General features: G+C 51.2%; 1 protein-coding gene across 1 annotated transcript; it reads left to right on the plus strand.

Annotated features, from left to right (window-relative positions):
- The first annotated feature begins 8,799 nt into the window (after positions 1-8,799).
- On the plus strand, positions 8,800-12,765 carry DLX5 (distal-less homeobox 5). Its single transcript, XM_006114499.4, has 3 exons — positions 8,800-9,273; positions 10,946-11,130; positions 12,088-12,765. Exons 1-3 carry the CDS (start codon positions 8,919-8,921, stop codon positions 12,418-12,420), a joined length of 873 nt encoding a protein of 290 aa, XP_006114561.1. The 5' UTR covers positions 8,800-8,918; the 3' UTR covers positions 12,421-12,765.

The raw sequence follows: 12,765 nt of genomic DNA on the forward strand, positions 1-12,765 counted from the left end.
CAGTGCAAGTTGCAGGTCCAGGACTTTTTCAATGAGTGCAGCCTGTGCTCCTCAATGCATCTGGCCATCTCACAGCTGGTGCGAACGCCCCTCCTTGTTGCTGCTGCTTGGGCTTGTGTGCAAGAGAAGGCCCCTTGTTCTCTTCTCACCACACTGGCATCCAAAATCTGTCCTATGTTTGTAAATATGTAAACTATATTTACTACCTTGCATTTTATTAAGCCTTTTGCGCTGAATGTATTTTGCAAATGTTGGGCCAGATTTACATTTTCAGAACCCGGGCTGCACATCATACATCAGCAAAAATTATCCATAGTCTTCTCTTTGCCAGGGGATAGAAAGCTCCTAAGGGCAGGCAGGGAGGAGCTTAGCAAATAATGCAGGTGCTGCAGGGGTGGAGCAAGAGAAAAATAGAAGAGGCTGCAGGGGAGGAGCACAGGGAAATATAGGAATGATCAGAACACTTAAAAAATGGCTGTTTTGGCTCTCAAGTGAGAGCATTGTACACATGTACCCCACACAGCTTCTAGCAGTGGTGCACTGTCCCATTTAGTGGCACTGAGACCATGCTCGGAGAGTATAATGAATCTGCTTTACAGCCTTATCTAAGAAGCAATGGGGCTTTAGCTCATGCAGTAGAGGCTTGTGCACTAAGCTCCCTAGGTTTGATTCCACCTGCTGATTTTACAAACACACTTTTCTAAACACCCATGGTGGTGTTTGTAAGAACCCAGGAATCTCTTCACCAGCCCCTGGGCCTGCAAAATCAGATCACATCAGCATATTTTGCCCACAGGTGGAAAAAAAGACCCTCCTTTTTCTTCTGCACAAGCTAGGCTGCCATTTCTGGATCCAGAGAACCCACAGAAAGATTCTGAGATCCTAGCAAAGTTTCCAGGATCTTCTGGTTGGGCTCCCTGTCCCATTGGTCTGCTCAGTGCATGGACTGAGAATTCTTCTCTACATTCTCCTTCCATTAATGCATGATGTGATGTACTTACCAGAATCATCAGAGAATGCCATTCAGCTAATCATAAAAGGAGCAAAATTTCCACTGTCAGCCAGACCCAATTTTATTGCCTCCATTTATTTATTTATTTGTATTTATTTATTTATGTATTTAAATATTTTTACTCCACCTTTCGATTTAAAATATTCAAGACGGCTTACAAGAACAAACAAAAAAATACAAATATATATAAAAATTTAAAATATGAGAATTTAAAATATGAGACCTCAGAGGGACATAACCAGCTAAAAACATAGAGGCTACATCTACATTGGCCCCTATTACGGAATAGGGATGCAAATGTAGAACTTTGGAAGAGGCAAATGCGTGGGGGATTTAAATATCCCCCGCGGCATTTGCATTTTCATGGCCGCCGCTTTTTTCCGGCTTGGAGATAAGCCGGAGAAAAGCGTCCAGACTTGCAAGTAGGAATAAGAGATCCTCCAGAATAGGGCTTTATTCCGGAGGATCGCGCCAGTCTGGACGCTTTTCTCCGGCTTATCTCCAAGCCGGAAAAAAGCGGCAGCCATAAAAATGCAAATGCCGCGGGGGATATTTAAATCCCCCGCGCATTTGCCTCTTCCAAAGTTCTACATTAGCATGCCTATTTCGTAATAGGCGGCCAGTGTAGACACAGCCATAGAGAGGAGGAGCATACCCATACAAACTCAAATATTAATAAAAGCACGAGTAAGAAGGGTGACTTTAGCCTGACACCGGAACAACGCTAGTGTTGGCGCCATGAGAATATCCTGAGGAAGAGAATTCCACAGCCTGGGAGCAAAAGCTGAGAATGCCCTGTTCCACGTAGATGTTAATCTTATCTCTGCAAGTAGGGGAACATGAAGCAAAGCCTCCCCAGCTGACCTCAATCCCCAGGTAGGTTCATATGGGAGAAGAGGGTCCTTCAGATACCCTGGACCCAACTCATTTAAGGCTTTATAGGTTATAACGTAAACCTTAAATTGTGCCCGGAAACATACCGGAAGCCAGTGCAGCTGCCGAAGCACTGACATAATGTGCTCCGTATAACTAGTGTTAGTTAAAACTCGAGCAGCCGCATTCTGGACCAGTTGAAGTTTCCGAAGGCTCTTCAGACTGAGGCAGCCCTACATAAAGTGCATTACAGTAACCCAGGACTTTCCATCCCTTTGTTATCTCATGGCATTGTTTGCTGCTGAGAGAGATGTCCAGTCACTCACACACAACAAAGCACTAAAATATTGCATATCACCAAGTTCAGTCAGGCCTGGATCTCCTCTCCCCAAGTGAACACCACTTTCTGAACAGTGGGCTAAGGCCAGCTGGCAGCATGCTTGTAAACCGGTGTGGGCAGCCACAGAGATCCTACATCTCCTCTTCCTCCTGCTGCTGCTCACTGTCCTTCAGCTGTATGCAGTCAGCAACTCCCTCAGACAGAGGTGGGAGGGACCTGGCTCCAGGGTTAGCAGAGCCCTCGGGGAACAGCAACCATGAGGGGCTGGAGCAGGTCACTCTGAACACTGTGGGGAGCTCCTACACAAAAGCAGGCAGGAAGCAGGACAGGCAAATATGTTGAGCAGCCAGTGAGCTCTAAGATCCACCCTTCCACCAGTGAGGAAGTGCAGTGGCTCAGGTAGACCCTACTAGGATCAGCTGTGTCCAGTGTGTTGCTAGGCAGCAGGACATGGCTACTGCAATGAACTTGCCCCAAGCTGGACTTGCCAAGGGGGATGCTTGGGTGTGTGTTAGGATTTAAATAGGGAGGTGATGTCATGGCATGATGACCTTGAAGCAAAAGTGCTGGAATCTCAGTAGAAGAGGGAGTCCATGAGCCCCCATCCCTTTATGCGGCCCCATTTCCATCTCTTCCACTTTTCCCTGGGACCAGAAGCTGGAGCCAGGCCATGGTAAGAGCCAAGCTCAGGCCTTTTTTAAGCATGCAAGAGGCCCTGGCTCATCTGGTTCTGACATCCCAGCTCTAGAGCAGGGCTGGGCACACACGTAAGCAGACTGGCTCATCCAGTTGTGAAGTGAGGCACACAGGCCCATCAACTGGGTCGGGGGGAAGGGAGTGCAAAGGGGCAACTGCCCAATGATTTGAAAGGGCCTAGGCCTCCCAGCTTTCATCACAAATTGCTACAGTGCAACTGACAGCAGCTGGAGCCATGGGTTCTCACCACTGGAGTCCCAAATGGCACACTCCAGGCAGTGCAGAATGGTTGCTGGGGGGAAAGTTAACCCCAAACCCTGCCCCTTCTGCCTCATGCCCTGTCCCTTTTCGGGGGGCCCAAAACTGGCTCCCTGACACCTTGCCCAGGGCCTAGCAAAGTCTGATGGCTGACCTGAGTGCAAAATGGGATAGCAGGGGGAGGATGGACAGAAGCGGTATAGTTATTTTGAAATAGGAATACATCCACACAAACCTTATAGCTAAGGCCCTACTTACTTTGTGATATTGCAGATCATGTAAAATTAGGCTTCCTCCACAATTTTGATTTTAATTTGCCTACTTCGCACTGCCCACAATCTTGCACACATTTTGAGGCTCGCAACACACACTTTGTCCTCCCATTAGTACTGTAGAGCCCCATTTATTCAAGTGGATAGTGGCTGGGGCCAGGGGAGCCAACAGCTTTCACAGGCCCCTGGTCAAGGTGGGGGAGGGGGCCAGCTCCACACTCCCAAAAGGGGCCTCAGGTTGAAAGAGGAGGACTGGGGCAGTCAGCCCTCCATGCCACACTCAGAGCCTCGCCCCGGTGGCAATTGATACAGCCTACTGCTCCAACCATCACCATTTCAGAGGTGGTAGCTGGTTTCCTTTGAATTGCTGGGCCCCAGGAGAACAGCCCCTTTTGTCCCCACTACCCCACATTGGCAAGCCTGGATGGGGCTCAAGCTGTCAGTCCTCACCTGGGCAGCTGAGTCTTGGTCTGGCAGCCCCATGTATGGCAGGGCTCCCAATGTCAGCTCCGTACATTAATGATTGTAATATAGCTGCAACAAAATGTCTAGTTATCAACAAATAGCAAGCATCACATAACACCTGAGTGTTTATATTGTTGCAGCACATTTTTTTAAACAAATATGTCTTCTCTGGCTTTTCCAAATGATTGCAATTAATAAGGGCCTATTTTTACTTTTCTGTGACTTTCATGTCTTGTCAGCAACTCAGCTGCAATTATTTGACAATCATCCTGCAATTCAAGTAGTGCCTTGCTTATACTAGCATAACTCATTCTGAAATAGAGATGGGCTGCTGCCAAAGTGGATTAATCAAAGTGGGCTAAAACACCAGATACATTTTAAAAAAACATAAGCATTTGGGAGAAAGGCAGAGAGGAAGCCAGGCAGTTTATGCCAAAAATACCCACCAAAGTTATATCCCAAAACCCCCAACTTTGTCAAGTAGACAAACCCTAAGGCTATGTTTGCAGTGTGTAGGTACATACACTGTGCACATCCCTAGCACATATATAAATAGCAGCGTAGATGGTGATGCATAGTATAGTAAAGACAAGGGATGCTGACAGCCTCTGCAGGCCCCCACACAAGGTGGGGGGACGCAACACTGTGCTACTGGAAGATGTGGCGCCCGGAGCAGACGGGCTGGGGGCCTGCTGTGCACGCCAGGAGCACATCACGCTGCTCCGCCTCCCAACCCTTAGAGCCACCTGGAGTGCCTGGCATGCGCTCCAGCAGCAATTTAAAGGATGTGGGGCTCCAGCCACTGCCACAGTAGCAACTGGGAGCCCTGGGCCCCTTTGAATATCCAGCCCCAGGGAAACTGCCCCCTTTGTTCTCCCCCTGTCAGCAGGCCTGGTAAAGCCATGCCAGAACCTTTGAGTATGTGCCCGACACTGCTCTCTACAAGCTCAAGCAATGCTGCTTGCTATTCTTAGACATGTAGTGTCCCTCAACCTGCCCACTGCCAGAACTTATATGTAACCCTATGCTTTGCCACCAGCATAGAGAGGGCCTTTCGATGTGTTGCAGCAGATGTTCTGGGGAGCATCTCATTTCCTGGTCCCTTTGTATCCTGTCTCCAACACTACAGAACTAGAGATGGTCCAATATTTGCTAATTTTTAATTGAAAATTTCCATGAGAATGTTTCAGTTGTTACCAAAAACTCAATGCCAGATCTTGTTCTTTTCCTCCTGGAAAATGGGTGACTGAAAGATTTCATCCAACGATTTAATCTGAAATGTTTTGGTCTTTGGCTGAAACATGTGGATGAAGAAACAGTTGTAAAGTGCCACTGTCCACTATCAAGTGCCATCCAAGACCCCGTTTTCTGCTGAAAAACAGTTTGCATGGAAATTTTTCAAACCTCTGTGGCATGGCCCACGATGTCAGGCCTGTGGCCTGCTGTCAGCCCAACCTCTGACCGTGTTGAGTCTGGCCTGACACACACAGAAGAGCTGAGCGCCCGGTGAGCGCAGGGGAAACCTGTGTTAGCCCCTAGCCATGGCTCCCAAGGTGCCATGCTGAGCATGCTCAAAGCAGGGAAAAGAAGCGAGGGGGGGGATGCCAACAGCCCATTTGCCTTTGGCCTCCCTGTTGTACTCAGTGACCAGCGGAGGCAGACTGGCTGCTTTTTTGTTTTTAACTGCCTCCATCCCCCACTCCCCACCTCCACCTCACCCCCACCACCGTGTCTGGCTGAATGGCACCTGTGCTGCTGCTCACCGCCCAGTAGGGCCCAAGCAGCGAGCAGCACGTTGGGGGTGAGCAGAGGCAACCATTTCTCCACCCAGCTGCTCTGCCTTTTGTGCAGAGTGCTTGGGGAGTGCCTCGCCCTCCCCCACCCCGCGCTCCAGGAACGCATTACCGAGCAACGCCGCCAGGGGGCAGGAAACGCTGGGCAAGCCCGGAGTCCCAGCCTCCAAACGCAGCGGAGCTGGCTGCCCTGGCCAAGGGAGCCGGGCTGTAGCCAGGCAGGTACCACTACGGGGGTGGGCAAGGAGCAGTGCGCCTCTAGGCCACTGGGTGGCGCTCCGAGCACAGCCATCGGCGCCTTTGAGCAGCTGCCGGAGTCGGGACCCTGGCGGCAGAAATAACTCACATTCTTCCTACGTGTCACAGCTGGGAGCGCAGTTCCGCGCCGGGCCCCCCGGCTCCCGGCTCCCGCGCCACCTCCTCGCTTGGCAGGCGGAGCTGCGACTCGCTCCGCGTCCGGCGCGCAAACTCCGCACAAGTTGTTTTTAAAAATCTTGCAGAACTAAAACGCGCGGAGCTGTGATCCCTCGGCCCGTGGTGTGGCCAAGCGGGGGGCCTGGGCAGGCTCCCTCCGCCACGGAGCCAACCCATAAACAATGCCTATATTGTGAAATAGAAAACAGACACCCGCTCCTTAGAACATGCTCGCTCCCCACCGGATGTGTTGAATAAAAACCTCTGAGAAAAACAGAAGAAAGTCTAGAAAAGCGGGTTCAGACTAGTAAAGATGGGGGCAGGGAAGCCACAGCGAAGCTGGCTTGTATGCCCGGGGGGCAGGAATCCGCTCTCAGATGCACTAAATGACAACAGATTGATATTAAAAACTCAGCTCTGGGATTGGGTGACTATCTGGGGCATTGCTATTATTACTGCAATATGAAAATGTCCTACTCCATGGGCCTATGCATGATAAAAAAAAAAAAAAAGAGCGAAGATCCTGGAGGATTGCAGCCCAGAGGCGGAAAGTCAGCTGCTGCTGGTCATGTCCTTAAGGTTTGGCTAGTAAATCCAGGTTCGGTTCTGCACCGTGCCTCGGATTAGCGCGATGCCAGTTCTATACTGCGCTTTATTTTCTCCTTTCAAATGTTACGGTCTTGCCTGGCTGTACTGAGGTGAGTTGCCCAGCAATTGATGGTTCTAAAGGCGTCTCTCGCTCTCCCTGCTTCGTCTGGTTAAAATCGCCACAGTCCCTACAGTGTGGATGCAAATTGGATATTTTAATAAATCTGCTCCCTCCCCCAGTGGTAAACAGATCCCCCGACCTCCCCCCCCACTTTCTTTTTTAAAAAAGTGCTATTTTTGCAATTGATTTGAGTGATTCATGTAATTAAATGGTTAGGGATTTGTTTAATGTGATTTTATACGAGCGGACATTTCCAAAGCAAACAATGAGTTCAAGTACAACATAAATGGTTGTGTTACAAGTGTTCCCCCAACTAGCTAGGAGATCTTCAGAGAGCAAACAGTCTAAATCGGGAGAGTAAACAGCTTCAGAAAAATCTACAAGTCCAGGTCACTGAAAACAGCCTTTTATTTGTTTTGTCTAATGTCTAGTAAAATCTGACACATTTTTGCACTGCTATTGTAAAATAGCTTGAGACGGGAGCTCACAGATCTATTTCTGTTGTAAGGGGACCTGAGTGTGCTGGGGTGTGTGTGGCTGTTGTATATGTACTTTTATTTACTGCTCTGTGGTGTGGATCTAGCGTTGTGTTTACTTAAGACTATATTTTGATCATCATAGAGAGACCAGTGTTAGGGGGGTTGTATATGGTTTCGCTGCAAATAAAAGTCTGAGTCTTGAAAGCAGACCTCATTAAACTAGTCTTTGGAGGAAGTGGGATTATTTTAAGGGGAAAATATTTTATACCAAATTTAAAAAGCCCGAGCAGCCTGGAAAGGACATTTTATATTTATCTAAGTACATAGAACTGGGGCTATAAAGACGAATGAGTTCTGGGATGGAGACCTCATAAAACCGGAATCGTAGGCGATTTAACTACAAAACATCTGCCCATCTGCCATTTTTGATGGAAGTAGCCCCGGACATAACTCTTCAGCCGGATCCTCAGTTAAAGAAGCACAGCAGGTTGCTCCCATTTCTGCGTGTCACCCTGTCCTTTCTTTAGGTGCCATCGATTTACATTTTCCCCAGTCTCTTTCTCTCGCGCGCGCTGGTCAAAGCAACAGTGGGGCCATTTGCAATGAGACTGTTTTGAATCTCTGAGCTACTGTGCATACTGTCGTGCGGAGCTATCAAACCATAGGGCCTGAGGAAGGCGAGAAGGATCGGACCGGTTGGGATTCGGTTCTGGAGTCCAACGTGACAGGCATTTGACTGCCGCATGCAGTGACAGCGGTGAGCCTTCGACAGCGATGGGCCCTTTCAAAACCTTGTAACAGAGAAACTTACTAGCCCCTGTCCTGCGCGCTCAATTCTCCTTCAAACCCCAGATGCAATCAGTGGGGAATTTGATACCGAGGAGGTCTTTATTGCATGCAATGATGGCACTATAGATATATATTTAAATGTCATTAATTGCATTTAACACAGAGGTTCTGCAGCATATCTATAAGGGGAGGAAGGGCACCCTTGGTGAAAAAGTGATTGATTTCCCCCCACCAAATCTGAATTTCTGAATTTCAACCAGAAATAACCGAAGCACGCCCGTATAATTCACATTTTCTCTGGACTTCCCTGCATTACTAACTTCTCAAAAGTGATATTGGGCCAAGTGAACCCCTGGTTTGAACCCACGGCAGCGTGTGGATTTGCCCCAGGGATGAATTTGGCTGCGGGTGTACTGAGTAGTGACGATCTTTCCCCACGCGTGGCGTGTATAATATTTGCACATCTCTAGTTAGCAGACTGGGGAGCAAAGAACCCCCTGATACCGATGTTATGCCTCGTGCATTGCTGTGGGCATTCTCTTTAAAAGCGCTCGAAATGGACTTTTTCCCTTAGCAAAGCTTTGTTGTGCAAAACTAGTTGGACGAGTTAGGGTGTCGCTGCTCCTGATTGCTCTGGCCAATGGAACCCGATCCACCCTGCTGTGCGTAAGAGCGCAATTAAGGATTTAACCAAGCCTATGCTGCGCCCCAGCCAGCAGTCTGCCAGAGACAGAGACAGACACAGAGACTCCCAGCCTCCTCCCCCAGACATGTCTACTTAGCCCTGAACAGCCCCAGCACGCAGCAGACTCCAAGCTATGACAGGAGTATTTGACAGAAGGGTCCCCAATATCAGATCCAGCGATTTCCAGGCTCCTTTCCAGACGACTGCAGCCATGCACCATCCACCTCAGGAATCTCCAACTTTACCCGAGTCCTCGGCGACGGATTCCGACTATTACAGTCCAACGGGGGGAGCCCCGCACGGCTACTGCTCGCCTACCTCGGCTTCCTACGGCAAAGCGCTCAATCCGTACCAGTACCAATACCACGGCATGAATGGACCCGCTGGGAACTATCCCGCCAAAGCCTATGCAGACTACAGCTACGCGAGTCCGTACCACCAGTACAGCGGGGCTTACAACCGGGTACAGAGCTCTTCACACCAGCCAGGTGAGAGCTGGGGGGCTGGATGAAGGGGGGCATTTTACTGCGACGGGGGGAGGGGAGGGGGAACTTGGCGTGATAGGAAACAGTCTATGGGAGTCGTGGTCGCTGGGGAGCCAAAGGGCAGCGCTGATTCCCCGAGCGGGTTGCTGGGGGGTGCCGGGAGCCTTTCTCGGAGTGGCGTGGCTGTCCGGCTCACTGGCGTTTCGTATGTATCCTGCCCAGCTAGAGATCCTTACGTGGGGAGGGAAGAAAGCCACCGACTCAATCCGCGTAGTTTTATAACCCCACTCCGAGGCAGCCATTAGCCAAGCAAATGCTGGGAAATCGCCCAGGGCCTCCGGAGCTGCCTCCAGAGAAATCTAAGCAAAGGCACCGAAGGAAGGTCTGGGGCTTATGTCTCCCATGCAGGCTTCGTGCCGCTGTGGAAAACTCGGCGCTGAAGTTTCCGTCTCCCACCCCTCCCCCAGTCCCGGCAGCTGGGAAAACCCCTGTGAAAAATGCAGCCGGGGACGGGTGCGGATCTGGCCCCCAAACGCTGTTTGTTTGGCGTTAGCCGAGGGGAGATGGATGGGGAGGAGACACGGGGGGGTTCCCGGCTTAGCCCTGGGCTGGGGCGGGCAGGCTCGCGCCAGAGGGGCGAGATCTGGTTTTTGAAAGGGCTTCTGGTCCTAGCTCCAGCAGCGCGGGTTTAACCCTGCCCGGATGGAGCATCCAGTTGGCGTGCGGGGTTAAAGCCACTTACGAAGCTGCTTCGCGGAGGGTTCTCTACCCCCGGCTTAAGATGCGCCCCGGGAGCAGCCGAGGGTACCTTATACCTTAGGATACCTTATTCCTCCCCCCCCCCCCCCGGGAAACAGATTGATTGGATCGCGGGCCAGTCTCTTCCAGGAGAAGCCCTAATGGCTTGCAGCCTCTGCCGTTCTCTCCCGCCAGCCTCCCACGTCATTCGCTCCCCATCTGCTGGCTTCCCCTTTGGGGTTGTTTTTTCCCGTCCTTTGCTCTTGCTCATCAAGCCAAAGGGGGCAGAAAGGCCGCTGGCGCAATCGGGCGGGTTGCTTTAAAAAACAAAACAACAACAACAACAAAACCCAACCAAAAACCCCGAGGCATCTGCGCGCCTTTTGCAGAGCAGCAGCGAGCTGAGTGTAACTATAATCGGGCCTCTGTCTGAGCCGGGCCCGGCCACTCTCTGCAGAGCTGAAGGAGGCCAGTTTTCTTGTGGGCCTTTGAACTGTGCAGACCTCTATCGCGTCTGCCCGGCCTGGCTCTGCGGGCTGGAATGCGAGACGCGGCAGCCTGCCATTCAGTGGCTGCAGCTGGCCCGCGGGGGGAAGGGGTGGGGGGGATGAAACATGCTGCACGCTCCAGGGACTGGGCTCCAGCACACTGCGTCTCCTGAGGTTTGAAGGGAGAGTAGGCAGGGACCCGAGCTGCAACCCCCCCTCCCGCAATACAGCTCACAAAGAGTGAGCGGGAACTGGTGAGGTGCCCCCCATGGTGGGAGTCGGTCCTTTTCCCCCGGCTACCCTCCTCCACCAGTGCTTTGCAATAGCCCTTACCCCAAGCGGGCTGGGGTTGGAGAGCTGGCGGCTGGGGCACTGGGCTGGCTCTTTTTCTCCACTGGGACCTTGATTTGTCCGGGAAACCCTAACCTGGTCTATTTCTGGTTGTTTAGAAAAAGAGGTGGCGGAGCCCGAGGTGCGCATGGTGAATGGCAAACCAAAGAAAGTTCGCAAGCCCCGGACTATTTATTCCAGCTTCCAGCTGGCTGCCTTACAGAGGAGGTTTCAGAAAACTCAGTATCTTGCCCTGCCAGAAAGAGCTGAACTGGCTGCTTCCTTGGGACTGACACAGACACAGGTAATGCAGCCTTGGGACCTGCCCCGTGTTCCTTCTCGGGGCTTTCTCGGAGAGGAAAGCGATGCTGCTGGTGAGGGATAGAAACAGGAGCCGGATCCTAGGGGCGAGAGAGGCCCGATGTTCTTTACCTGGGCTGGGTGGGTTTAGTTTAGTTGTGCTGGTTGGTGTTTGATTCCTGGATTGTGTCTTGCGCACAAAGGCCGCGGGAGCTTGGGAAGCTGGGATTCGTGTAAATGGTTGGGGGGGGGGGGGCGATGATGGGTCTCTGGTACTTTCCGCTCCATAGGCAGGGAACAACTCCCTGGGCACGGATCCCCAACGCCGACGCTGCCCACTGCAAATACACCCTGTCTTGTCACTGCCGGCCGGGTGCCATGCGTGGCCGGGGAGCGATACACGCAGGCGCTCGACTCCCACCCACCGGGCCGTGCTTTTCCGTGGCTGTTGGTGTTTTCAGTCTGTCGCCGGAAAAGGCACCGGAACAAAACTAACCCAGCCGAGCCCGCTCCTTTTGCCCGAGAGCGCGGAGATGGGACTAGACGAATCCGAATCAGACGCATGTCTCTCGCACTCCCCCTCCCCCCGCTTCCTTTGACTTTTTTATGGGCTTCTGTTACCCTCCCATAGACAAAACCCTTCAGAAAGAGGCGGAGGTGGCTTTCGCCAGGCAATTGAAGCGAGGCACTGCTGGCCTTAGACAAGGGAGGAGTAGCGGAGGGGCAAAAGACCTACCGACCCGACTCAGTCTTGCGCCTAGAGACTAAAGTGGGACCGTCGGACTCAGGATCGGGCCCAGGCCTGCTCCCTGTAAATATGTCACTGGCTAGGGGATTACGCTGGGTCATTAAAGTTGGGAGAGGTGTAACTCGCCCCTCTCCCCTCCCTGGCTGAAGCCAGACCCTGCGATCGTTTCAAACGTTGATCTGGTGTTAATCATCTTGATTTCCTTCCTCTCAGGTGAAAATCTGGTTTCAGAATAAACGATCCAAGATCAAGAAGATCATGAAAAACGGGGAAATGCCTCCGGAGCACAGTCCCAGCTCCAGCGACCCCATGGCTTGCAACTCTCCACAGTCACCTGCGGTTTGGGAACCGCAGGGCTCTTCCAGATCCCTCAACCATCATCCTCATGCTCATGTTCATGCTCCAAACTCCAACCCATCCCCCGCATCCAGCTACTTAGAGAACTCCACTTCCTGGTATTCCAGTGCTAACTCCCTCAATTCCCACCTCCAGCCCCACGGCTCCCTACAGCACCCGCTAGCGCTGGCCTCTGGGACAATTTATTAGAATATATTTTCCCCTGGACTCCTGTGTTTTACTGTTAAGGAATCAAAACGAGAGGAATGCCCGTGGGGGATTTTTTAAAAGGGAAACTAAGCAAAACAAACAAACAAACAAAAAAAAGATTAAATGTGTAACGCTTGTGCATGTAACTTATTGCATTTCAAAGGAGACCCTTTTTTACAGACGGACAATTTTTGCTCAGCTGTGGACACTATCAGTGGTGCCTTGAAATCTATGACCTCAACTTTTCCAGAGACTTTTTTTCAATGTTATTTTAACCGTGTAAATAAGTGTAGATAGAGGAATTAAACTGTATATTCTGATTAAATAAAATTATTTCGACCATGA

This window comes from Pelodiscus sinensis, chromosome 2, assembly GCF_049634645.1.
Source record: "Pelodiscus sinensis isolate JC-2024 chromosome 2, ASM4963464v1, whole genome shotgun sequence".
Taxonomy (NCBI): Eukaryota; Metazoa; Chordata; order Testudines; family Trionychidae; genus Pelodiscus; species Pelodiscus sinensis.

Bases quoted from the DNA above. Each gene is read 5' to 3' on its own strand.
- DLX5 (XM_006114499.4), top strand. From the start codon at position 8,919: ATGACAGGAGTATTTGACAGAAGGGTCCCCAATATCAGATCCAGCGAT. The intron at 9,274-10,945 runs GTGAGAGCTGGG...CTGGTTGTTTAG, and splicing joins GAGCTCTTCACACCAGCCAG to AAAAAGAGGTGGCGGAGCCC. The intron at 11,131-12,087 runs GTAATGCAGCCT...CCTTCCTCTCAG, and splicing joins TGGGACTGACACAGACACAG to GTGAAAATCTGGTTTCAGAA.